The 26,772-nt window shown below is 41.9% G+C and overlaps 1 protein-coding gene across 1 annotated transcript; it reads right to left on the reverse strand.

Annotated features, from left to right (window-relative positions):
* Window positions 1–3,930: 3,930 nt before the first annotated feature.
* On the reverse strand, window positions 3,931–26,288 carry LOC135933743 (transmembrane protein 254-like). Its single transcript, XM_065471892.1, has 5 exons — window positions 26,148–26,288; window positions 25,795–25,965; window positions 23,608–23,711; window positions 6,260–6,319; window positions 3,931–6,051 (listed from the first exon to the last, which is right to left on the reverse strand). Exons 1-5 carry the CDS (start codon window positions 26,286–26,288, stop codon window positions 5,931–5,933), a joined length of 597 nt encoding a protein of 198 aa, XP_065327964.1. The 3' UTR covers window positions 3,931–5,930.
* Between the last annotated feature and the right edge of the window lie 484 nt (window positions 26,289–26,772).

A 26,772-nucleotide genomic window follows, 5' to 3' on the forward strand; every position in this document is an offset into this window, starting at 1 on the left:
AAACTGTTCTCCTAGGTAATATATATGCGCCAAATGCACAGGATGAAGAGTTTTACACAGTATTATTTAGTCAATTAGTGGCCATGGACTGTGCTAATATAATATTAGCGGGTGACTTTAACTGTGTTCTATGTCCCAAAATGGATAAATCTCCCCCACAATCTATTCTGACAAAAAATTCCAAAGCCCTCTGGCAAATTATAAATGAGCTGGATCTTATAGATGTCTGGCGACACTATAATCCAGTATCTAAAGAATACACCTTCTACTCTAACCCTCACTTGTCAGCATCTCGTATAGATTATATTTTTATGTCCAAGTGCATCAGTCAGTTAGTTCAGCAGGTAAATATTGGTCATATAGGTCTCTCTGACCACGCTCCTGTGGTCCTAACTATTCAACCCATGAGACATATTGAGCGCTCCATGTTTTGGAAGATGAGTACACTGTCTCTTTTGGATGAGAAATTTATACATTTCATAACAGAGCAAACAACATTATTTTTAGAAATAAATGATAAAGGGGAGATAGACATGAGAACTTTATGGGATAGCTATAAGGCTTACATGAGAGGGATGATTATTTCATATACAAGTCATAAAAGAAAACAACGATTAACAAGGCAGTTAGAGATCGAGAATAATATAAAAAAGCTGGAGAAACAATATTATGTAACAAAATCAGCTGAAACATTAAGTGAGCTTAATATAGCCAGGACATCTTTGCATAACTTGATAATGCGAAAGGCTGAAAAAGACGTCCTTCCTTCCAGACGACGGCTCTTTGAATCAGCTAATAAGCCTAATCGCTTTTTGGCTCGTCTTGCAAGGAATACTCCATCAAGTTCTTTTATTACAGCTATTGTGGATGTGAATGGTGAAAGGCAAGTAGGAAACAGTCAGATTAATGAGTGTTTTAGAGAATTCTATACAAACTTATATCAGTCTGAGATGGACATAACAAGGCTTAACTCAGGCTTTTTTTCTTAAACGACTTAGCATACCCTCAGCTCTCTGAAGATCAGGTTAGCCTGCTGGAGTCACCCATAACATTGATAGAGGTGGATAAAGCTATCTCTGCACTCCAGTCAGGGAAATGTCCCGGGGCAGATGGCTTTCCAGTAGAATTTTTTAAGGTAATGAAAGTGAAGTTAAATAGTTTATTATTAAGGGTTTTTAATAAAGCATTTGAAGAATCGAAACTCCCAGAATCTATGTACCGGGCTAATATAACATTGATAGCTAAAAAAGATAAAAATCCGGAGTCATGCTCATCTTACAGGCCTATTAGCCTTCTTGGGGTTGATAATAAGATACTTTCAAAGATACTGGCTCTTAGGCTAGAAAAAGTAATGTGCTCTATTGTGCATGCTGACCAGACAGGCTTTATTAAGGGGAGGAATTCTTACAATAATACCCGACGTCTATTTAATATTATTCACTTTTTAAATTTTCATCAGATCTCTGGGGTTGTTCTTTCTGTGGATGCCGAAAAGGCATTTGATAGAATTGAATGGGAATATATGTTTGAAATATTGAGAAGATTTGGGTTTGGAAAAAACTTTCTGGGGTGGATCAAAATTATATACAAATCACCAATAGCATCTGGAGACATGTACGAACTCCAAAACACGCATAAACTCAGAAGTGCGGAAAAACTCCAAAACACATAAAAACTCCAAAACACATAAAAACTCCAAAACACGTAAAAAATCCAAATTAGTAAAAACTCCAAAACACGTAAAAACTCCATAGCACGTACAAACTCCGAAGCACGTACAAACTCTAAAACACGTAAAAACTCAGAAGCATGTAAAAACTCCAAAACACGTACAAAAGACAACAGAAGTGCTCCAGGATGCTAGGCCCAGTGTTGAGCTTTTGTTACCTAGTGGTTACACAAGCCAGCAAGTACCAATAACCGGATTTGCTGTGTGGTAGTAGCAGGTAAATGAACATTTTTATTCATTTACCTGCAATTATCTTCATTACCTTCAATTATTTGAATATATATGAGTGCTTGTGTATAAATACACAAACAATACACATATGCTTTCAATTGTGGAATTTAAGTGATCTAGGTAGTTTGTTTTGGAAGTTCAGTTCATGCTAGAAATGTGCCTCGGAGTTTGTACGTGTTTTGTCTCTAGGGGCCACCGCATATATTTATATATAAATAAAGCCACTTTTTTTTTACATTAGTAATTCCTTTTGTGTATAATTTTATATTATTGTTAATAATAAATTAATTAAAGCAACAAAACAACCTGAAGAGCCGGTTCGGAGCCGAAAGAGCCGGCTCTTTTTAGTGAGTCGAACCGAAAGAGCCGGTTCTCTAAAAAGAGCCGGAAATCCCATCACTAATTGTGACCCCGTGCTACTGCTTTAGCCTGATTTGGCCCACGTCGCACGCTGCTTTAGCCCACGTCATACACAAACAGCTTCTTGTCAGAAGAGATACATTCAGAGCTGTGATTGATGAGTCCAAGGTTTCCCGAAACGGCTAAAGCTCCTAGCCAGGAAACGATAACTTCTTACATTAACAATTATTATTACTTTGCTAATTGGGCTACATAATTAACATAAGTAGATAAGCTACATAATCTACATACAATCATTTAAGTAAGTGTTTAATTAAACATTTGACCCAGACATAGGGGGGTTACAAGCCAGTGTACTCCTAGTGCTAGTACCAGACTTGGCTAAATGGAGAGGGGCTCCACCAGGAAGGGCATGTGGTATAAAATGTTGGCCAAATCAAACACATGGATGATAAAGAATGAGATTTCCATAGCAGTTTGGTCAAAGCTCAGGTTAACAATGACCGCCTCTGTTGGTCAGAAGGATTCTGGTGGAAATTGTACTACTGTTGGCCAAAGACAAATAAATAGCATCTTAAGGGGTAGCAAGAGAGGAGGAAAGGCAAGAGTGTGGTGGTTTAAATATATGACTGGTAAAGAGGGCGATGATATGATGGAGAGAAGAAAGGCAGATATATTGGATGGAAGAGAAGCAAAACTAGGAGCAGTGGAGGTTGACTGAAGCCGTTCTAACATGGTGTAGGTAGGAAGAGAAATGGAGTTGGGGTAATTTTGAAGGGAGAGTGTGTGACTAGTGATTGTGAGATCAAAGCTGGAAATCAAAGGGGTGATGTTGAATGTTGTCAGTGTGTATGCACAAGTTGGCTGTCACAAGATAAAAGAGAATTTTTGAGATGAATGAAGGGGTAGAGAGTGTCCCCAGGGGGAGATGAGTGATTAGAGCAGATTACAGGGGACATGGAGGTGAAGGGAGCAGAGGTGATGAAGAAGTGTTGCGTAGATATGGTGTTAAGGAGAGAAATGCAGAAGGACATGACAGTGGATTTTACAAAAAGGACGGGAAGAGCTGTGGTGAATACTTCAAGAAGACGAAGGAACAAACACACAGGTACACACAGTTATATCTTCCTGCACTCTTTCAGACTGCAAGAGCTGCAATCTGGAACAGATAGGCAACTGGAAGGTGGTGACAAGGGAGAACATAGCAGCATCAGATGGCAGTCTATAGGAAACCTTTGGAACTTGGTAAATCAAGTAGATTAGAGCATGTCTGCACTTGAAAATATGGCTGACCTGGTAATCTTAGTACAGATTTTACAGGAAGATTTCTGGGACCCCAGTGGATGGGGTCTTGTACTTTGCGTCTGTCATTACATTCCCAGTGTTTGTTTGTTTTTTTAATTAATCAGCAAATTGAAATCTTGTATAAGAAGACACCAGCGCATCAGTCTCTGGTTTGAGTTTTTCATCTGAAATGGATTATGTTCAGTGAACACTTGAATTGATTGTGACCTAGACTTAATGTAGATTTCACAGTTCTGCAAGGCAAGGACTTCCTTTTCAATAGTGCTACAGTTTAGCTGTTTGTGAACTTCTTGGAAAAGTAGCAAATGGGATGATCTATACCCTGTGAAAGGACAGTTGAAAGGAAGTGTAAAATTGGGTGTTACACAATAATGCTCTAGCAGATTCAAAGCATTCAAAGTTCTTCAGTGAGCTAAATACTCCCATGGGAGGGTTAGTTAGCTCATAGAGAATCCTGGATCAGGCAGACTATATCATCCCAAGCAGATTCAGACAGATGGGACAGGATGAACTCTAAATGATCTAATACCTAACAATGAGAATTTTTTAACTGAGCACCAAACACAAACACCTTTTTAAATCAGCCCATCATCAGAGGGTTTATATTAAGCAATCGCACACAGTGATAGTGGAGCAGCCGGGCTGCTTCTTGGAAAGTAACATTTCAACATGTTCATATGGCAGATCCTAGTTATTTGGATTACATAACTTACTAGGCAGGATCCAGCAAACTGTGCTTGCAAGCTGGACCAAAAAATGTTCTCACCTGTTTAAAGAGTCCTGAAAACAGTCTTTTTGTCATAATGGGCCTTCATCTTAGACTGAGCATGGTTTTCCTTTGGCTAACTGATGGGCGTAATGGAGTTTCTTTCAGAAACTGCTGACTTGGGGGGGGCACCAACAACCTTTCTTAGGCAGGTTCTCTCACAGAAGACAACAGCAGACGGCACACTCTCTACCAAACCGAAGGCAAAACTTGCACCACATGGTTTGAAGTGTCTGATTGAGTCTTTCTATAGATAATTGAGACTCTAAATGGTAACAGTTGGATTCATCTCGAACCCTTTTACATGAAATATGAGCCTTGGTCAGTTTAAGGAACTTTTGGTAAAGGTGGGGAAAAAAAAAAATGTTATAGCCTCTGGGAATCTTGTCACGATGTGTGTTTACATGTGGATTTAGTTTTGGGTAAAGGATCCACAAAATCCAGTCTTACTCTGTAGCAAAGTTTTGAGACTAAAGTATATAGTTAGGGCTGATCAGGTGACCCTGAACCCTGTCATGTTGCCATAGTTTCAGACTGCTGCAGAACATCATGTGGGTCATTGAGAATACCCTATGTTTAGACACCACAACAGGAGGTCATTAAATTTTTGTCTTGAGACTTCTGTTAAAAGGAAGTTCTTCCTTCCCATTGTTACCCAATACCTGCCCATTTAATTGCAGTTTTCTCTGGACTACTGAAAGGCACGTACCTCACAGTATAAAGCACCTTGAGGGCTGTTTTGATTTGCCACTACATAAATAAATCTGAATTGAAGAAAGCGGTGAGACTGCTTCATTCATCTCAAATCACACAAATGCTATTAAAAAAAAATGAATAATAAAGAAAACACCCCACAGTGGATTCAGTTCAGTCATCCTTTATTTTGTAGTGTCAATATTAAGACTGAATCACAGCACTTTAATCTGAGAAAGGCAAATTTGACAGCAGCTCCCCTCTTTATTTAATCCAAGAGCACTTTTGAGGGTGACGGCAAAAATACCATCTGTAGCAAACGTGTCAGGCATCCTGTTCATCCGAGCAGCTGAGAAAAAAGGGAAAACCCTCAAAAACCAACCCACCTGTACTGCACCACGTAGGCTGAATGTAAACACCTTTAGGTAATCTGTTCTAAAATTTGTTCCATGTACTGCACTCAAATTCATCAAGAGAACACTCATATTTAAATAACCCTTGTCCCTAGTTATCACCATCAAGACAAACTTTAAAATATATTATTTCTGAAAAGGTAGCACCGTTCTCCCTCAGCTCTAGAAAATATGGAATGAAACATTGAGCTCTATTACAGGAATTAAAGATATTTTGTAAACTATGTAAGAAAATTTCTAGCGTTTCTATCAAAGATATGTCTTTGGAATTCTATTAAAAGAAACACTATTAAAGAAAAGGCTCAAGAGTATTGCTCCATTTCATGCTCTCCAGCAGGATCTTATAATCAAAGTGAACAGTGGAAGAAGTTGAGGCCCCAAGAAGGGGTCTCTAGACTCAGATGTGTTGTTCTGTAGGCTTCTCCTGGTAAGGTCAGTCCTGCTTGGAACGCTCTGGGTCGTACTTAATTAGCAGGTGGAGGGAGGCGAAGCCAAACAGAAAGGTCTGGATAAACCACAGGCACCGAGTGGACATGTCCTTGATGCCTTTGTTACTGCAGGAAAAAGTTAAGTGTATTTGTAGGAAGTAGATTCATCATGTGCGCAATGGTTGTTAAACCCTTAAACAGAAAATTATGCACAATTTGAATCCAGATGGCCATTTTTTTTTTTAAATTCAGAAATGTACATGTTGACATGAAATTCTGCTAAAAAATAGATTGCAGCACCACCTAGTGGATGTTAAGGTTCCTGTATTCTTACCTGCACAACTTCAGTGCAACCAGGGCCTCAGAAAGATGAATAGCACAGGCCAACCACCATCTGAAATGGGGGGAAGAAAAAAAAAAAAAGAAGTTCAACTCTCCAGTGATAACATTTCAAACTAGGATAATGCACATGCTTCCAAAAAGGGGGGAAAACCTACAAGTTAACAGTGAGGACTTTTCTGGTCTGAAAACAAGTTTTCCCCTTGTGCTGTTCTAATCACCGAGTGCTGATAAGCTTAAATTGATCAGTCGTTTCAGATTTCAAACCACCAGTGACTCGACAATGGCTTCCAGCTGCCTTGCCTTTGAACAGACTGACTTAGCAGCTGAGTCACGTGACCGAAACCACAACAATACATTAAGCTCTGATTGCCGTCCTATTACTCCACAGCATGAGCGTCAATTTGCAACCTATGAATGTTGTGTCAACGATCCACATGTGCAGGGCGTGTGTGTGCGTGCGTGTGCGGGGCTGGGCGTGGTGATTTGCACATCATTAGAAAAATGTCTATTTAGATCTCCTAAAGTGATTGGCTTGCATTACAAAAGCTATAATGAGCAAACCTCATTACCAGAATTCTTTGTTTGCAGGCTTCACAGTGCTGCATTACTTACCCTTTGTACAGTAGATCAGGATGGTTATACGCAAGGTTTTTGGAGAAGGTGCCAAATGGAGCAAGGAGCTCAAATGGGACTACATCTGGTGCAAACACTGTGCACTGGAACCAGAAAGAAGGAGTTTAAAAACACCATATACAAAAAACAAAACTCCCTTCTAAGTTTTTGAAGGGCAATATCTTTAAATAAGCAATTATTCTGAAAGTCTTTTGAAGTTTTTTTCCCTGCTCAAAAAAGACCTTTGGAATGTCCTTCAAGTCCAGAGAACTATTCCCAAAGACTACTTAAAGAAATCACATGAAAGCTTGCCCGAGAGAGTTAGTGGTGTTTCCAAGCGGTCTGTTACCGTTGTTTTGCTGGTAGCACATGGAGTGGTTCTTCCCTGGGGTTTGGTCCAAGAACACTGGGAAGTGAATGGATGTGTTCCGGTTTGTCACGTTGAAGTTGATCCAGAAAAGTTGGTCACACGTTCCATTGTCAAGTCCAGCGTCTTCAATGGTGATTATCTCGTATTGGGGTGGTCCCTGAAAGATACTAAGGAAGTTAAGCGAGTAGATGGTAGATGAGCTTGTCTCGTTGATGGTGATTTTATTATGCTGATAGCCAATGCCCAAAAAGCTGGCGGCACATTTGGCTTGTGTTTTGTTCATGTAGTCTCCATAAAAGGTGGGATGCGTTGAGGTGCTTGGCATGTGGGAGCAGACGTAACACGCAGTGTTGTTAGGCTCTCCCTTGGTTCTGTCATGCACGTAGCGATACTATGCGTTATTCATCCATGGGTGAATGTGGTCTTGTGCCATGTCACGAAGATGTGAGTTGTCATGTGTCCATCTTGTCTGCAGGTGGTGTTGTCTTCTTTATTGTCCTCGAAAAACGCGAGGAGTCCTGCTAGGAGCAGGAGGACAGCTGCTAGGACGGCGAGTGTCTTCATGACAGCCAAACACACCTAGATCCTCGGGTGAGTAGACTACTGGCGAGAAGTAGAGGGCGGGATATACCCAATCAGCCCTCTCTTCACCAGGTAGATCACCAGAAGGTAGGGGTGCTGGAGTCTATGAGTCTAGGCTGTCACTCACTTTCTTGCAGTGGCTTTGGTGAATCCAAGATGGTCTTTCTGCCATCTTACAGGCGGTTGGTGTGGTGATGAGCACTTGGTAGGGACCTTCCCAGCGGGGCGAGCTCCAATTCTTTCTATGGAGAACTCGAATCAGGACCCAATCACCTGGCTTCAACCTGCAAGATACTGGAGAAGATTCAGAAGGCAGTTTATTGTTCAAAACAATATCTTTGTTTTCTAGTAGCTTCGACATCCATTCTGCTAGTGTGGTCTCTCTGATTGATTTATCTAAAGGTTCACTTGTGATTGGCAGTGAAAATGGTCTGCCATGAATGATTTCAAAAGGTGTGAGTTTCTGAGAACCCTGTGTTAGTCTCATCCACATTTTTACTAGGCCTATACACTCAGGCCATGGTCTCCCTGTTTCTTCCATACATTTTCTAAGTCTCTGTTTTATTGTGCCGTTAGTTCTTTCCACTAATCCTGCACTTTGCGGGTGATAAGCACAGTGATTTTTGATGCTGAATCCTAGTGCTTCAGAGACTTTGCTGATTACCTCATTGACAAAGTGTGTCCCATTATCTGATCTTATCAGAGTGGGGATGCCATATGTTGGAATAAAATGGTTACATAAGCATTTTGCTACTGAAATGGCATCTGCTTTCTTTACTGGGTAGATTTCTGGCCATTTTGAGAATACGTCTATGATCACTAGAGCGTATTTTGAGCCTTGGCATTCATTTAGTTCAATAAAATCCATGTGGATTGTGTGGAAAGGATGAGGTGGTGTGGGAAAATGACCTCTTTTTGGTCTGAGATTCCCTTGTGCATTGTGTTTTTGGCAAATCATGCATGTTCTGACAAATTCTTTTGCTGAAGTTTCGAAATTTAGAGTATAGAAGTGTTTGGAAATTATATCTACTATCCCTCCTGTTGTCACATGAGTAACTCCATGTGTCACTAAGGCTGCTGTTTTGTGTAGAGATTTTGGAAGTATTGGTTTTCCTTCACAAATCATCAAGTCATCTTTTAGTTGCGCTCCGCATTTCAGCCATTTCATTTGCTCAGCTGTGGGAGCTGCTTTTTGTTCATCCTTTAAAACATCAAGTGATATTTGTGAGGGTGATGTTGACATTAGTGTGTCTACAGTTTGTTGTGCTGCTGATTTTGCAGCTTGATCTGCGAAGTTATTGCCTTTTGTTATGCTTGAGTTGTCTCTTTGGTGTGCTGCACATTTACATATTGCTAGCTGTCTTGGCAGAGTTATTACTTCTAAAAGTGTTTTTAGAAGATTTCCGTGTTGTACTGGATGTCCTGTGGAGGTAACCATGCCTCTATTTTGCCAGATTTTTGCAAAGTGGTGTACTGTAAACGTCAACTCGTGGTTTGGTTTCTTCATCTAGCTTTCTTATGCAGCAATGTGCGTCGCCATCTTCCAGAGTGGGAAGAAGTGTGCTAGGGTTTAGCTGTCCACACTTCTCAATTCTGATGTGTGACTGTGAGAGTAAAATGCCTACATAGGAAAGTTGTTGTGCATGTGTGAGGTATGATAGATTTGCTTGCAGTAAGATGGAGGTCACAGCATGTGGGACTTTAATGATCAATGTGTGTCCTAAAACAATATCAGTGGACTTTTTAACTTTTAATTTAAAAGCAGTACAGCTAAAGCACTCTATTATGCTAAGCTCACGTATTTTTCCTTCATTTCCCGTCCAGGTGTGGTTTCAGAACCGAAGAGCTTGCACCCTAAAATCAAAAGGATCCAGCAAAGCCCAGTGGCAGTCTCAGAGCCCAGCGCACAGTCTACAGGCTCGCCGCCACACACAGGCCTTTGCACCTCAAATGCAGCAGGTGTTAAACAATGGACAGTTTCCTCCTGCCTTCAATGCCACCGGACAGTGTGGAGTCTCGTATGGGATTCAACCAGGAGGCTCAATGGGCAGTAACCCCAGCTCAAACCTGTGGGAGTACATGCCTCAGCCAGGCTGCCAAAAACTCCACTGGGGTGCCTGCGTGGCGTCAGCCTTCCGTGGAGATGGTAAGCTACAACTCAAGCTCCAGCCAGGCAGCCTCCATGCACCCTAGTTCAGACATAGGGTGGCTGTGGCTCAGGTGGTAGAGCAGATCAGCTACTGATCGGAAGGTTGGTGGTTCGATCCTAGGCTTCCCCAGTCTGCATGTCAAGTGTCCTTGGGCAAGATACTAACCCCAAATTGCCCTCCGATGCATTCATCGGAGTATGAATGTGTGTGAATGTAGTTATAGTTTGCACTTGCGTTTAGAAGTGCTTGCATGAGTGGGTGTGAATGGGTGAATGAGGCATGTTGTATGCAGCGCTTTGAGTACTCCGGGAGAGTAGAAAAGCGCTATATAAGAATCAGTCCATTTACATACACGGCCTCCTTCAAATATTCAAAGCAGACACTCCTGATTCTGGATTCTTCAACAGCAGCCGAGAGAGCAGCCCAACGGGTTGTCTGGAACTCCCCAATGAGGAGTATTGGGGAGACTGTAGCAGCTCTTGAGGACGGCAGGGATGCAGGATATCCGCCAGTGGTCCAGGATAGTTCACTGCCAGTGCTGTCATTGCAAGATATTATGTGGGAGGAAATGGACTGGACAACGGAGTCACTGGAGAGGAGCCCCCTTACTTCTGATGGCTATGATGAGTATTTTTAATGGCTCAAGTGTTTGACGTATTTTCAAAATATTTTTTTTTAAAAAGCCATGTTTTTGCAGTAATTACTGCACATTTTTAGGATTTTTTTTTTCTTCAAGTTTACTTAAAAAAGAAAAAAAAAAAGAAACAAAAATCAGTCGTTATATTGCATAATACTGTTTTCTTGGCTTCCCCTTTCCAAGAATGTACTCTCAGCTAATTCATGACCAGAGATTTGGCTCTGCTCATAGATGGTGCCTGTGAGTTGTAAATATGAGAAAAAGGGGATTTTCTTTCTGTGCAGAGACATTATGGAGAGTAATATAAAAACATGTTAAATCCTAATGAATGCTGAAATTAAATTTAATCTGTAATAAGACTTTATGTAAAAAATAATTTTAACAAAAATAATTTATAGATATAGAGATGTTATTGTATAATGTTTCCATTTTGATTGGTTAATTTTAAGGATCTGATAACAGAGGATGTTGTTTGCTGTAAAGATTATGAAGCCCTGTGAGGTTAATTATTGGTCTGGGAAACGAAGATGTTGATATAATATATTTGATTCTGTTAAGCTTTGTTCTTATGTTGTATGACTGACATATAGTGTATGATAATATAGAGAATATACAGTTATAAATATGATTCTGTTATTATGTTCGCATGTTTTGCCAATAAAGTTTATTCTAAATGAACGTTCACATTGCGTCCATGACTTATAACTTACAACATAGTACTGCAACATCATGGTGTCGTGTACAGTGATTCTTATTCTGTAATTTCTACTTTGTTTGTTTTTTTTGCCTTAAATTCAATTTAGTTTATTTTCTACATAATTATTTTTATTTTATATTAGTTTAGTTTTTCAAGTTAAAGTTAAACAAAGATTTATTTTTTTTTCACAGCTAGTTTTAGTTTTTAGTTTAGTTCCAGTTAACTATAGTGAGTGGATAAAAATATCCACCCAGTTATTTGGGTTTAATTAGAGGCTTTTATATTTATCAGCTCTTTGGCTGTGCTGCCTTTCATTTCTCTTTTTTTCACCTGAGAGTGTCTTCTTGTTCATGGCAAGGAGGTTAACTTCTTTTCTACAGGGTGGGCCATTTATATGGATACACCGTAATAAAATGGGAATGGTTGGTGATATTAAAGTCCTGTTTGTGGCACATTAGTATATGTGAGGGGGCAAACTCCTCAAGCTGGGTGGTGACCAGGGGCGATTACTGGATCAGAAGTTTGGGGGTGCTGAGCACCCAGAGAGCTGCCCATCCAGGCAAGGTAAACTTTACTCATCACAATGAGGAAGGAAGGACAGAATAAAGACATGCTGTGGAAGAGAGACAGACGTTAATAACAGATATGATTCAATGCAGAGAGGTCTATTAACACATAGTGAGTGAGAAAGGTGACTGGAAAGGAAAAACTTCATGCATCATGGGATGCATCAGCCTACGTCTATTGCAGCATAACTAAGGGAGGATTCAGGGTCACCTGGTCCAGCTCTAACTATATGCTTTAGCAAAAAGGAAGGTTTTAAGCCTAATCTTGAAAGTAGAGATAGTGTCTGTCTTCTGAATCCAAACTGGAAGCTGGTTCCACAGAAGAGGGGCCTGAAAACTGAAGGCTCTGCCTCCCATTCTACTTTTAAATACTCAACAAGTAAGCCTGCAGTGTGAGAGCGAAGTGCTCTAATAGGGTGATATGGTACTACAAGGTCATTAAGATAAGATGGGGCCTGATTATTTAAGACCTTCTATGTGAGGAGCAGGATTTTGAATTCTGGATTTAACAGGAAGCCAATGATGGGAAGCCAAAACAGGAGAAATATGCTCTCTCTTTCTAGTCCATGTCAGGACTCTTGCTGCAGCATTTTGGATTAGCTGAAGGCCTTTCAGCAAGTTTTTAGGACATCCTCATAATAATGAATTGCAGTAGTCCAGCCTGGAAGTAATAAATGCATGAACTAGTTTTTCAGCGTCACTCTGAGACAGGATATTTCTAACTTTAGAGATGTTGCGCAAATGGAAGAAAGCAGTCTTCCATATTTGTTTAATATGTGCATTGAAGGACATCTCCTGGTCAAAACTGACTCCAAGTTCCTCACAGCGTTACTGGAGGCCAAGGTAATGCCATCCAGAGTAAGAATCTGGTTAGATACCATATTTCTAAGATTTTCAGGGCTGAGTACAATAACCTCAGTTTTATCTGAATTAAGAAGCAGAAAGTTAGCGGCCATCCAGGTCTTTATGTCCTTAAGACATTCCTGCAGTTTAACTAATTGGTGTGTGTTATCTGGCTTCATAGATGGATAGAGCTGCGTGTCATCTGCATAGCAGTGAAAATTTATGCTATGTCTTCAAATGATGTTGCCTTGGGGGAAGCATGTATAATGTAAACAGAATTGGTCCTAGCACTGAACCCTGTGGAACACCATAACTGACCTTAGTGGGTGAAGAGGACTCTCCATTTACATGTACAAATTGGAGTCTATTAGATAGATATGATACAAACCAGTGCAGCATAGTACCTGTAATACCTACAGCATTTTCTAATCGCTCTAATAGGATATTATGGTCGACAGTATCGAACGCTGCACTGAGGTCTAGCAGGACAAGCACAGAGATGAGTCCACTGTCAGAGGCCATAAGAAGATCATTTGTAACCTTCACTAAAGCCGTTTCTGTTTCTGTACAATGTATGAAAAGATCTTTACTGCAGATACTACTATGGCTCTGCAGATTTTTTCTTTTCTTTTAACCTATGTCGCCTCACCTTGAGGTTGGCAAATCTGTCTATCACATTTTGGTGGTCAAGTCTCTCAAGCATCTCTTTCTCAACTGACATCACAGCCAGGTGCTGGAGTCTGCTTTGACCCATGGTCCTTCTCAGCCAGGTATGGAGCTGACTCCAGACTCTAAAAGACCTTTGACAGATACAGCTCTAACTGGGTTTGTTAGGGCAACCTGAATAACAGTTTTCAGTGTGGGGAAAATCTGATTATCCAGAAGATTGTACAATGTTAACATATCTGGAATGGCACCAGCCTCACTCTTGAGCTTCAAAAAGTTTTTGGCAACTGTGACTTCCTCTGACTGAAGTTCAATATGGTAATGCAGTGCCAGGGCTGACCACCCAGTTTGTTTTGCAGATTCTGTATAGCAGCTTTAATATAGGGAGAACACAACTTCCAGACTGTATGAGTAAAATTAGTTGTTGTTTTTTGTCTTTGCCAGTTTAACTTTTTTTGTTTTGCCTGTTAGTACTCCCTGTCTGTTTTCTTACCTGGTTCTTCCTGATCTTGTACTCCTCATGTTCCCCTCTTTCCTCTCTCCCTCTTTGGACTGACAATCATACACAAATAGATTGTATTCAATTAGATTACAAAAATACTATTAAGATCACTAACAAAAAAAGTCCTCTCTCAGTGTACTTTCAACCAAAAGGCAAATAACCAAACCACATGTACACCTAATAAAGGATATAAATATTGAAACACTGATCCAACATTATCCTTTATTGATGGATCATTTGAGTTTACACTTTTACCTGAATGTGGCTCCTGTTTTTGAAAAAACTTCCTCATATCCATTATGAACCTGGCTGTGTCTCTGTACCAGTGGCGGTCCTAGCCTGTTTGGTGCCCCGGGCGAACACGCCCTCTGGCGCCCCCCCCCCCCCCCCCCCACACACACACACACGCACACACACACACATATATGACCCTATATATGAAGAGAGAGAGAGTATGCATAGTATGCAAACGGCTACCAAACAGACATCATAATTCGTCATACAATGGGAACAGGACAAATCAACAATTGACACTGACTAATTAATATTATATTAATATATCTTGCTTCCGGCGCCGCTCCGAGCTGGCAGCCAGTATCAGCAGCTCCGACCTGACCGAGTCCCTTTTTCTCTTTAATATATGTTCCTCTGTTGTTTTTGTGTTTTTTGTTTTTGTTTTTCTATTGTGGAGTGCTGTCCCCCACAATGGAGCTCAGAATTCTATGGACAATGGTATTCTTTATCACATTTTTTACGGCGTCTTTGTCCGGAGAGCGCGTGGAGGTCCGACCTCCCATTGTTTACAGCAGGGATCAGCTGTTAGCCCTCGGAGCCTCCGCTGCCATGCCTACCGCCGAGCAAGCTAACATCCCCCGCGAAGTGAGGAGGAAGAGACGCGGTACTCGGGCCGGGATCGGGCGTCGCAGTAAAGTTAGGAGGTACCGGCCAGCGATTCCATCTATTATTATGGGGAATGTGAGATCTCTCCCCAATAAAGTAGACGAACTGGCAGCCCTTACCCGACATCAGAGGAGCTACAGGGAGTGCAGCCTGATGTGCTTCACAGAGTCGTGGCTAACTGCGCTAACTCCGGACTCACATGTAAACATGGATGGTTTTCATCTGATCCGGGCCGACAGAACAACGGAGAGTGGTAAGAAGAGAGGAGGGGGTCTGGCTGTGTTTGTGAACGATAGATGGTGTAACTCTGGGCATTTATCTATCAAAGAGACGCTATGCTGTAAGGACATTGAGCTGCTAGCGGTTAGCATGAGACCGTACTATCTACCGCGAGAGTTTACACACGTGATTATGATAGCTGTGTATGTCCCGCCCTCTGCTAGCGCTGCAGCAGCCTGTGAGGTCCTGCACACTGTAACCAGCAGACTCCAAACACAGCACCCTCAGGCCCTTTTCCTGATCTCTGGGGACTTTAATCACATCTCCCTGTCCTCCACTCTCCCCACCTTCACCCAGTATGTTACCTGCCACACCAGAGACAATAAAACATTGGACTTATTGTATGCCAACACCAAGGAGGCATACAGCTCATCACCTCTCCCTCCCCTTGGGGGCTCAGATCACAATCTGGTTCATCTCCAGCCTGTGTATAAACCTCTAGTACACAGAGAACCAGTAGTGAAACGCACAGTAAGGAAATGGTCGACAGAGACTGAAGAGGCCCTGAGGGACTGTTTCCGTTCTACTGTGTGGGACAACCTCTGCAGTCCCCTGGAGGATGACCTCAACAGCATCACAGACTGCATTACGGATTACATGAACTTCTGTGTGGACAACACCGTACCCATCAAAAAGGTACGGTGTTTTTCTAACAACAAGCCATGGATAAATCCTGAAATTAAGGCTCTCCTCAAGGAGAAGAAGAGAGTCTTTAGAGCTGGAGACAAACAGGAGCTGAGAGTTGTTCAGAAGAAGCTGAAATGGAAGATAAGGCAGGGGAAGGAAAACTACAGGAGGAAGATGGAAGAGCAGCTGCAACAGGACAACATCAGAGGGGTTTGGAACAGCCTGAAGACAATCTCAGGACAAAAACCAACCCCTCAGGCTGCAGGAGACTTGGGGTGGGTGAATGACCTACTGCAATCTCCTTCATCTTCAGGGACTGCCTGTCCTTCATCTCAGGACTTCACACCTCTCAGCTTCACACCTCCCAGCTCCCAGTCATTACACCCACCCCCGGCTTCTGTGGACTCCAACATACACACCCCTCCCCCAAAACCCCCTCTCTCCATCTCAGCACTTCAAGTGAGGAACAAGCTTCGCAAGATCAAGTTGCGTAAGGCTGCAGTCCAGATGGCGTCAGCTCCAGGCTCCTGAGGTGCTGCGCAGATGAACTGTGTGGCATCCTAGGTTATCTGTTCAACCTGAGCCTGTCACTGGGGAAAGTACCACAGCTGTGGAAGACCTCCTGTGTGGTACCGGTACCAAAGACCTCCCATCCCAAGGACATCAGCAGCTACAGGCCGGTAGCCCTGACATCGCATCTGATGAAGACCCTCGAGAGGTTGGTTCTAAACCATCTGCGCCCCCTGGTGAGGTCTTCATTGGATCCGCTGCAGTTTGCTTACCAGCCTGGCATCGGGGTGGAGGACGCCATCATCTACCTCCTGCACCGAGCTCTGACTCACCTGGAGAAGCCTGGAAGCACTGTGAGGATCATGTTCTTTGATTTCTCCAGTGCTTTCAACACCATCCAGCCACGACTTCTGAGGGACAAGCTGGAGCTATCGGGAGTGGACCACCACATGTCCCAGTGGATACTGGACTACCTCACAGAACGTCCACAGTATGTGAGGTCACAGGGCTGTGTCTCTGACACGCTGGTCTGCAGTACGGGGGCCCCACAGGGAACTGTGCTGGCACCGTTCCTCTTCACCCTCTACACTGCAGACTTCTCCATCAACTCCCCACGCTGCCACCTACAGAAGTTCTCTGACGACTCTGCCATAGTCGGCCTCATCACAGGTGAGGACGACTCGGAGTACAGACAGTGGACTCTGGACTTTGTGGACTGGTGTCAGCAGAACCACCTGCTGATCAACGCCGGAAAAACCAAGGAGTTGGTGGTGGACTTCCGGAGACGCAGACCCACCACACTGACACCGGTGAACATCCAGGGAGTGGACATTGAGATAGTGGACTCTTATAGGTACCTGGGTGTTCACCTGAATAATAAACTGGACTGGAGCCACAACACTGATGCTCTTTACAGGAAGGGTCAGAGCAGACTCTACCTGCTGAGGCGGCTGAGGTCATTTGGAGTACAGGGAGCGCTTTTAAAGACCTTCTATGACTCTGTGGTGGCATCTGTCATTTTTTACAGTGTGGTATGTTGGAGCAGCGGTTTATCGGCAGCTGAGAGGAAGAGGTTGGATAAACTCATCAGGAAGGCCAGCTCTGTTCTGGGATGCACCCTGGACCCAGTGCAGGTGGTAGGAGACAGAAGGACTCTGGCCAAAATAACATCTCTGATGGACAGAGTCTCCCACCCCATGCATGTAAATGTTGCTGAACTGCAGAGCTGCTTCAGTGACAGACTGCTGCATCCTAGATGCATGAAGGAGCGTTTCCGCCGGTCCTTCCTCCCTGCAGCTGTCAGACTGTACAATCAGAACTGCTCCCAACAAACACAGATGTCAACATTAGCGCTGTAACAACTTCTACTGTTATAACTTGCACATTACTTTTCTCAGCTTATATATACACAACTTATTGGAAGTTACATGTCTACTTTTTAATGCACAGGTACAATAAACAATCTGCACTTTTCTAATTATTCTAAATATTCTTAACTATTTAAACATCTTTCAGTATCCTGCTCCGTTTGCACACTATGTGTACGCTAATTTAAACAACTGTACAGTACTCTGCTCTGGTAGCTATTGTCCATGATGTAAATATGTAAAAATTGTGCTTCTGTTCTGTGTCCTGCTCTGTTTGTATATGTGTGTTTTTGCTGCTGATACAACCAAATTTCCCCTTGTGGGACAATTAAAGGATTATTCTATTCTATTCTATTCTATTATTGTATATATTGTTTGGAGTTTAGTCTGTTACTGTTACTATTTTTACCATTTCTTCTTGGAGGAACTGTAACCCACATAATTTCCTTAGGGATTAAGAAAGTATTCTGATTCTTAATGTTTTAGGATACATGACCTGCCATTATCCAATGACACATCTGCTTACCTGTATCTTTTGCTCGTTTCTCCTTGTAGGAGCCATAATTAAATGTATTGAATTTTAATGATCACTGGGTTTTCATTTGTTTGGTTGCTATGGTGATGTGTAACGGGAATCACGTGGGTGCTAGCGGTGACATTAAGAGGGCGTTGTCAGTCTGTCTTTCACTGGTTTGATTTTGACAGAGAGGAGGGCTGGGTAGCCGTAGTTTTTGTTGATCGCAGCACAACGAGTTTCCCCTTGTTGCATTAGAGCTGTGATGTTTTAAGAGTTTGAATCGCGAGCCGATCACATTGCTCTGTAAACTTTTCAAGCACTTTAATAAACGAGCAAGCAATTCCACCTCTGGCATTATTGCGTAAAGTTGACAGCATGTCAGGCAAATAGGCAGGCTCCATCCCCGGCCTCTAGCGACTGTGGAAGTCGCGACACTCCTCTTCTTTTCTCTTTTTTTTAAACTTTAAAAACGGGTTGTGTGTGAGACTTTAAATCAACAAAATATAAAATATACATTTTAAATTGTTATTGATCCCTTTACCCCTGGTCCTAAAGTGTATATTTATTTTCTTACTCTTCTTATATTTATTGTTTGTTTACTTGCACTGCTGTAACTGGAGCCTCGTCGTCTCGTCTCTCTATATACTGGACTGTATGTAGCGGAGATGACAATAAAGTTTACTTTACTTCAGCAGCGAGCAGGCGCACCGAGGGCTCTCGCGCTCACTTTTCGCGTATAGAATTTCGAAAAAACATCGGTGCAAATTATAAGTCTGTATCATAATGTCTGCTGTTTTCGTGTTGTTGGTTTGTTTTTATTTTGTTTTATTTTGCGAGTTGGTTATTAGATGCTGCTCCAGCCACCCAGAGACTCCCCCGCCGCCCCGCCCTCTCCTCCCTGTGACGCAAGCAGCAGGCGCACCTCGCAAGGGCGCTCCCAGCAAATGGGCGACAGAAAACCGATCGGTGCCTATGCCATTCCCAATATGCGCTGGCATGATGTCGGGGCAGCATGAGTACGAGCATTTTTTTTTTTTTGCCGATGCCCGTGATGCCGCCCCCCACCACGATGCCGCCCCGGGCAACCGCCCGTGTCGCCCGTATCTAAAACCGCTACTGCTCTGTACACAAACACACACACACACACACACACACACAACGGGAGTTATAAGGTTAATGGGCATCCAGTCAGTTAGCTAGTTAGTACCTTGGGTTCGATATGAGCACATGCATATATGACAAAATAACCAGTTTCTCTCATTACATTTTAAACAGGACAGTTGTAACAGCAGTAGCTGCGGACAATGTTAAGTTTTTTTTATTTATTTATTTATTTAGGACAGTGCATGCTAATGACCATAAATGTAAAAACAAATTACATGAATGTAAACATGCCAGATTATAGCCAAAGGCTAATTTCCATCTGTTGTCCTTAAACATAAAAAAAATAGACATAATAATTCATAAAAATTCATCATTCATTCATAATAAAAACTCCATCACCAAACTTACACATACACATCATTCTGTTCCCAAATAAAACATTAAAACTATACAACTCATACATGATCACACACTTGATTTGTCCATAACCAGTTTTTAAGCTTTGCCTTAAACAAATTGAAAGTCGAGCATTCTCTAATGGGTTGAGGAAGACTGTTCCACAGATGGCCACCCTTGACAGAGAGGACGTTCTGCCCAAATGCTGTCCGTCTGTGAGGTATAAACAAGTCTCCTCGTGTTGTAGCTCGAGTGGTCCTGTCTGAGCTTTCTTTATGCCTAATGAACTGCTTTAGTGGTGGTGGAGCAAGGGAGTGTAAGACTTTATATATTAAACAGACTCTTTTTAAGTTTCATTAAGTTATTGAAGTTCAGTAATTTATGTTTTTTTAACACATGACAGTGGTGGTGGGAAGTCGGTTTTTTGTCAAGTAGTTTTAAACTTCTTTTATAAATATTTTCAATAGTTTTAAGTGTTGTTGGACAAGCAAGTGACCAGGACGTCAAACAATAGTCCATATGAGAGATGATCATTGAGTAAAAATAAGTTTTTGCAACATTCATATTTAAATTATTACGTATATGATTAAAATTTCGATTATTAAATTTAAGTACCTGGGACACTTTATTTATGTGACTCTTGAAGGATAATGTTGGGTCTAGAATGACCCCAAGATATTTAAATTCTGGTGCTAGATCAAGCTCTACTCCATCCAGGAATATGTTTGACTGCTTCAAGTTTAAGGGGCGTTTTGAAAAATACATGCAGACAGTTTTTGAGGTGTTCAACATTAGGCATGAGTCCTCCAGCCAGCTATACATTAATGCTAAAGCAGCTGTAAGATCTTTTGCCACCTGCTGGACACTATTTGCTTGCGTATATATAACTGCATCATCCGCATACATCTGAGCAAATATATTTGGACAGACTTCAGGTAAGTTATTGATAAAAAGAGAAAACAATAAGGGCCCAAGAACAGATCCTTGAGGAACCCCTGTATCACAGTCTAAATATGGAGATTTAACCCCATCCAACACCACACACTGTTTCCTGTGTGAGAGATATGAGGCAAACCACTGAAGAGCCTGACTGGAGATATTAAACTGAGTCAATCTGGACAACAATATCTGATGGTTTACAGAGTCGAAAGCCTTCTTCAGATCTAAAAATACAGCTCCAACACAGGGACTCTTGTCCAGCAAGCTCTTCAAGTTCTCCACTAACATACACAGGGCAGTACCTGTGGAGTGATGTGCCCGAAACCCAAACTAGGTGAGCAGTGAGGAGTTTAACCACCCACTTCTCAGCTATTTTAGATATGACCGGGAGTATGCTTATGGGGCGATAATTAGATATGTCAGTCTTCACACCTGCTTTGAAAATTGGTGTAACTGCAGCAATTTTCCAATCTGTTGGAACAATGGAGTGTTCGAAAGACATATTCAAAACATGAGTGGTTGGATGTACAAGCAAATCCATATGTTCCTTTAGGAAATTTGTGTTAATACCATATACATCAAGTGCTTTTGATTGTTTTAAACCTGTAATTAGTTTAGCAACTTCAGTGTCTGAAATATGAGTGATGGTGAACAAATTTTGACCAACATCATTCACATTATCAGAGCATACGACTGAGTCAAAGCGCTGACTGATCTCCTTAACAGATGAAATAAAGAAAGTGTTTAAGTTACTGGCAATAGATAGAGGCTCTCTAACAATAGAGTTATTTACATAAAGTTCAATTGTATTTTTACTTTTGTTTGAATGACGGCCAAGTAATTTATTTAAGTGTTGCCAGATAATTTTACCATTACCTTTGGCTCTTTCAATTATATTTATAAAAAAATTTGCTTTGGCCTGTCTCAAACTTCTTGTTACTTTGTTCCGCATTGAAGTAAATCTCTGTCTATCCAGAGTTAGACCTGTTTTCAGGAACTGTTTTAGTAATTGATCTCTTGTTTTCATTAAATTCTTGCACTCTTTGTTTAACCAGGGCAAATTAGATGTTGTCTTTATTTTTTGTCGACCTCTAATGGAGTATGTTGATATAACATCCTTGACAATGTCAGTGAAATGACTGCTGCAGAATTGTGGATCATCACTACACAATAAAGGCTCCCAGTTAACTGATGCTAATGCTTCTGCTACATTTTGTCGCTGACTTCTTGGTATAAATTCATAAAAGGATCTCCTATTAGATGAACTTTGAAAGTGATTCTTAACCCGTGATTTTATAAGTTTTCTAGAAAATAAAATAAAATTGTGGTCTGAAATACCAGTGATAAAATTATAAGATTTAATAATTCGCTCGGGCTTATTACTGAAGACCAGATCTATTTTAGTTTTAGAGTGTCTCGTTATTCTTGTGGGTTGTTCAATGTGTTGAGTAAAGTTCAAAGTCTCCATTATGTCCTTAAGTGTTTTTCTGTCCTTTTCACAGTCCCAGTTGACATTAAAATCTCCCATTACAATTATTTCATTAGACTTATTATTTATAGTATGATATTTAAGTAATATCTGTAGTTGTTCATAAAAAATATTCTCTGTAACTTTTAATAGCAGGATTTCTTGTCCTTTTGTTGACAATGCTATGAGCATTTAATGATGAAAAACCCTTTACCGGAGACTGTAGTTTGGGTACAGCAGGTGGGGGCCCAGGCAGCCGAGATGGGGGCCCAGGCAGCCGCGTTGGGGGCCAAGGCAGCCGAGGTGGAAGCCCAGGCAGCCGAGGTGGAAGCCCAGGCAGCCGAGGTGGAAGCCCAGGCAGCCGAGGTGGAAGCCCAGCTAGCTGAGATGTAGGCCCAGGCAGCTGAGGTGGAGGCCCAGGCAGCTGAGGTGGAGGCCCAGGCAGCTGAGGTGGAGGCCCAGGCAGCTGAGGTGAAGGCCCAGGCAGCTGAGATGGAGGCCCAGGCAGCTGAAATGGAGGCCCAGGCAGCTGAGGCAGAAGCTCAGGCAATTGAGGCGGAGGCCCGAGCAGCTGAGGTGGTAACCCAAACAGCAGAAGTGGAGGCCCGGACAACAGGGGGGTAAACACTATTAGCTGCAGGTGTAGCCTTACTAACTGGGACGGTGGTTGGAGCACAGTTAGTTGAGATGGAAAGCAAGGCAGAGATAGCTGTGCCCATAGGCTAACTAGGCTAATTAGTTGTAGCCAGTCCAAATCACTGATGTTTGAATTAGGTCCAGGATTTAGTTCTATATCACCAGCCAAAAGTAGCATCAGAACAAGTTTCAGAATCTCCAGTGACAGTTGTGGTATATTTGATTGTTCGTGTTTACCTGGGGGTGGTCTAGCATGACCAAAATCCAAGAATCTTGTGAACAAAAGATGTTGACTCCATTTGGCTGGGAAAGTGGTATAATTATCCAGCTTTCTTGGACATGTCGAACTCCACAGAAGATAAAAATGTATAAAAACAAAAAGACAAGCTGATGTCAAGATCCAGGGGTTTTTAGATGGTTTTTTAGGTGGGTTTTTTGGCAAAAGCACAGGACCTGCCAAGCTGTGTGTCTGCACCCTAGCAGCCATCTTGAGCTTTGTGTCAAGATGGCTGCCAAGATGTCAAGATGTGTCAAGATGTGTCAAGTTTGTGTCAAGATGGCCAGCACCCCCCAAAATGGGCTAAAATCGCCCCTGGCTTAAATTGATCAGTCGTTACAGATTTCAAACCACCAGTGACTCGACAATGGCTTCCAGCTGCCTTGCCTTTGAACAGACTGACTTAGCAGCTGAGTCACGTGACCGAAACCACAACAATACATTAAGCTCTGATTGCCGTCCTATTACTCCACAGCATGAGCGTCAATTTGCAACCTATGAATGTTGTGTCAACGATCCACATGTGCAGGGCGTGTGTGTGCGTGTGCGGGGCTGGGCGTGGTGATTTGCACATCATTAGAAAAATGTCTATTTAGATCTCCTAAAGTGATTGGCTTGCATTACAAAAGCTATAATGAGCAAACCTCATTACCAGAATTCTTTGTTTGCAGGCTTCACAGTGCTGCATTACTTACCCTTTGTACAGTAGATCAGGATGGTTATACGCAAGGTTTTTGGAGAAGGTGCCAAATGGACCAAGGAGCTCAAATGGGACTACATCTGGTGCAAACACCGTGCACTGGAACCAGAAAGAAGTAGTTTAAAAACACCATATACAAAAAACAAAACTCCCTTCTAAGTTTTTGAAGGGCAATATCTTTAAATAAGCAATTATTCTGAAAGTCTTTTGAAGTTTTTTTCCCTGCTCAAAAAAGACCTTTGGAATGTCCTTCAAGTCCAGAGAACTATTCCCAAAGACTACTTAAAGAAATCACATGAAAGCTTGCCCGAGAGAGTTTAAAATGTGAAGACGACAGTTAAGCTTTGTTTTTGCCCTATAAACTGCATTTCCATGTATGTCTGCACGTTTTAGTAAACTGCCGTACTTCGGCCCAGTGTTATAAAAAATTAAAGAAATAAGTTTAAAGGATGGGTGGCTCAAGACTTCTGCTCAGTACTGTGTGAGAACTTTAGTTTAGTCAAAGACTGTCTGTGTTTCTAATGACTGTATGATATATACTCATTTCATGGCATGCATATGACCACAGCAAGTCGTATTTTTTCCCGCTGAAAGTCCCCTCCATGGTCCCCATATTAACAAGAGTTGCCAACATCAGACACTCCCAGTGCTCACAGGCAATGACTTGCTGTTTTAATGAGAAGACCCCACAGTGGCAATAATGAAGTGTATCATTTTATTTTCCTGCTGTGGAAGGGTGCTATGAATGACTCTTTCCAGCAGTTTAGACCATGACTGTAGCCGATTTATGCACTACAAAGTGCAGCCTTGTTGTGCAAAATGCCATAAAATATGTCACAGTTTTAGATGAAAATCAGTTCTGTTCACTGTGTTTGGCTGTTTGAGTTATACCAAAGAAAGCCAAGTGTAGGCATAATTGTGGTCTGATCCAATTACTGATCTTCTACACAATATAATCTTCAGCTTCCAACTAACTGTTAATTCATTTAATGATAAATATTCATGAAAAACATTTCTTTTAAAGACATGAGCTGACAAATAGAACACACTGCTGCCATTGTCCATTTCTTCCCACCTCTGACCTGTCAGGCTGACTGTGGCTCTGGCCACAAAAACAACACAGATATTGCTGGAACCCACTTTGGATGTCCACAAAATACCCTCAACAGCAAGCCTTGTTTCTTGAACTAGAATTGGTTATAGATAAATCAACCCTGGGATATTTTGATTTGGTGGCCCCAAGGTGCAAAATACACCATTTCAGAAAACATGGATATGAGAACAGTGACACTGTCAAAGGCACAAAAAAAGCACTTCACAGAGTAGGTAGGGACAACATTCCTGTCGTTTACCTAAATAAACAAACCTGGCACTGGCAACAGGTTGATAACATTTCGTCTGTTTAGCAGTGATACTCTCCAAATTTTAAACCAATTTTAGAAGCTTGGCATTAAAAAGTAATTTCAGCACAGTGGAACTTATTTAAAATTCGCGTGTTTTTAGTTCTGAAACGTTGGCATCTTCGGGCCACCGTACTGTTTGTACATTTAAACGGTTATGCTCCCATCTACCCCAGTTTGAGTCATTTCTCCTTAATGGCAATACTTTGGAAAGCAGGCGTGAATGCTTTGGGGTCACTTTACCATATTTTCTTGACCAAACAAAAGGTTAATTAGCTACAAGCTAAGCCCAACATGTACAAACCAGCCCACCTGTTAGCTTAAGCGCCCCTTACGTTACAGCTCAGTGTTCACCGAGCACTACCGCGGGCAGCCTTGATGAAAGAAAGCTAACGTAGCTAATTTGAACTGAGTTCTGTATCAGCTGCTAATGTTAACCCGTACAGTGGACTTTGAGCTGTTTGTTTGACCTGTGTCACACCGAGAACTGAATGAACCTCGATAACATTAGCTTTTACATAGACACCCTTGGCAATGGCTCCATACACTAACCTGCCGATATTTATACATTTTCCTCATTTAAAAATTAAGTAGCAATCGACAACAGGGAGGACTAAACTCTCCCCGAGCCCCGAGTAATTTTCAGAAAAATACAATTACCCGGAGGACATATTGTGCAACACAACTCCACGGGCTCCGCGAGCAGTTACAAATGAGAGAAAAAAGGCTGACGGTAATAATATCTCAGTTGTACCACAGTACAGCTGATTTAACGAACTTACAGCGAAATATATCAGCGCCACTGACAGGGTGACCATCCAGAAGAGACGTGTTCTCTGAAAATAATCGCGTCCATCACTTGTAGCTAGTGATGGGTCCTGCAACACTGACGCACCGACGCATGTATCAAGCTCACCTAGCGATGCCTGTATCTTCTTCTTCTTCTTCTTCTCCTACATTTTAATGGCGGTTGGCAAACAACTTTTAGGTGCATTTACCGCCACCTTCTGGAAAGGAGTGTGGGACAGAACGGTTTCGTAACCTACAGTCTCGGATACACACCCGTCAATCTTAAAAAAACAAACACTGCCCTATAAACAACATCCCCTGCATCCCTTTGAAATATGTCTCTTACCCTTAGGTGAACACTATTTTCTTGCAATTCAAACTGCAATCTTTCCCTTTCTCGCTTATACTTATCGCACTCCAACACTACATGCTCAAACGTCTCCTCCTGTCCACAGAAGTCACAAGTCCCCGTGTCATGTTTGCCCATCTTTTTAAGTGTGCTATTCAAGCCTGTGTGACCAAATCTTACCCTGGAGATTATATCCTCGTCTCTTCTACTTCTAAAGCTCCTTCTACATTGCCCGACTGTTTTCTGCATGCCATAATAATACCTGCCTTTCCCATCTCCATCCCATTGTGCCTGCCACTTCTCCTTCAACTTTACCTTGATTAAACTTTTCACCTCACTTTTACTGTATTTGATAGTCAAACCCACACAACTTCTTCTTGCTGCACTCTTTGCAAACTTATCGGCCTGTTCATTACCATCAACACCGATATGCGCAGGAACCCATAAGAAAGCCACTTCTATCCCTCTATGTTTAATTCTATACAATAAATGAAATATCTCAAAAACAATATCTTGTCTAGAGTCCGAAGACATATTACCTATACTCACCAGTGCGCTGCTAGAGTCTGAGCAAACCAAATACCTCCCCAGTGGTGCGTCCTCCACCCAGGTCAAAGCCATT

Source organism: Pelmatolapia mariae, linkage group LG13 (genome assembly GCF_036321145.2).
Source record: "Pelmatolapia mariae isolate MD_Pm_ZW linkage group LG13, Pm_UMD_F_2, whole genome shotgun sequence".
Taxonomy (NCBI): Eukaryota; Metazoa; Chordata; class Actinopteri; order Cichliformes; family Cichlidae; genus Pelmatolapia; species Pelmatolapia mariae.

Coding starts and splice junctions, on each gene's coding strand:
- LOC135933743 (XM_065471892.1), bottom strand. CDS start 26,288: ATGGGCAAACATGACACGGGGACTTGTGACTTCTGTGGACAGGAGGAG. Junction 23,712..25,794: donor TGGCGCTGATATATTTCGCT/GTAAGTTCGTTA, acceptor TTCTGGTTCCAG/TGCACGGTGTTTGCACCAGA. Junction 6,052..6,259: donor GTTGCACTGAAGTTGTGCAG/GTAAGAATACAG, acceptor TTTTTCCTGCAG/TAACAAAGGCATCAAGGACA.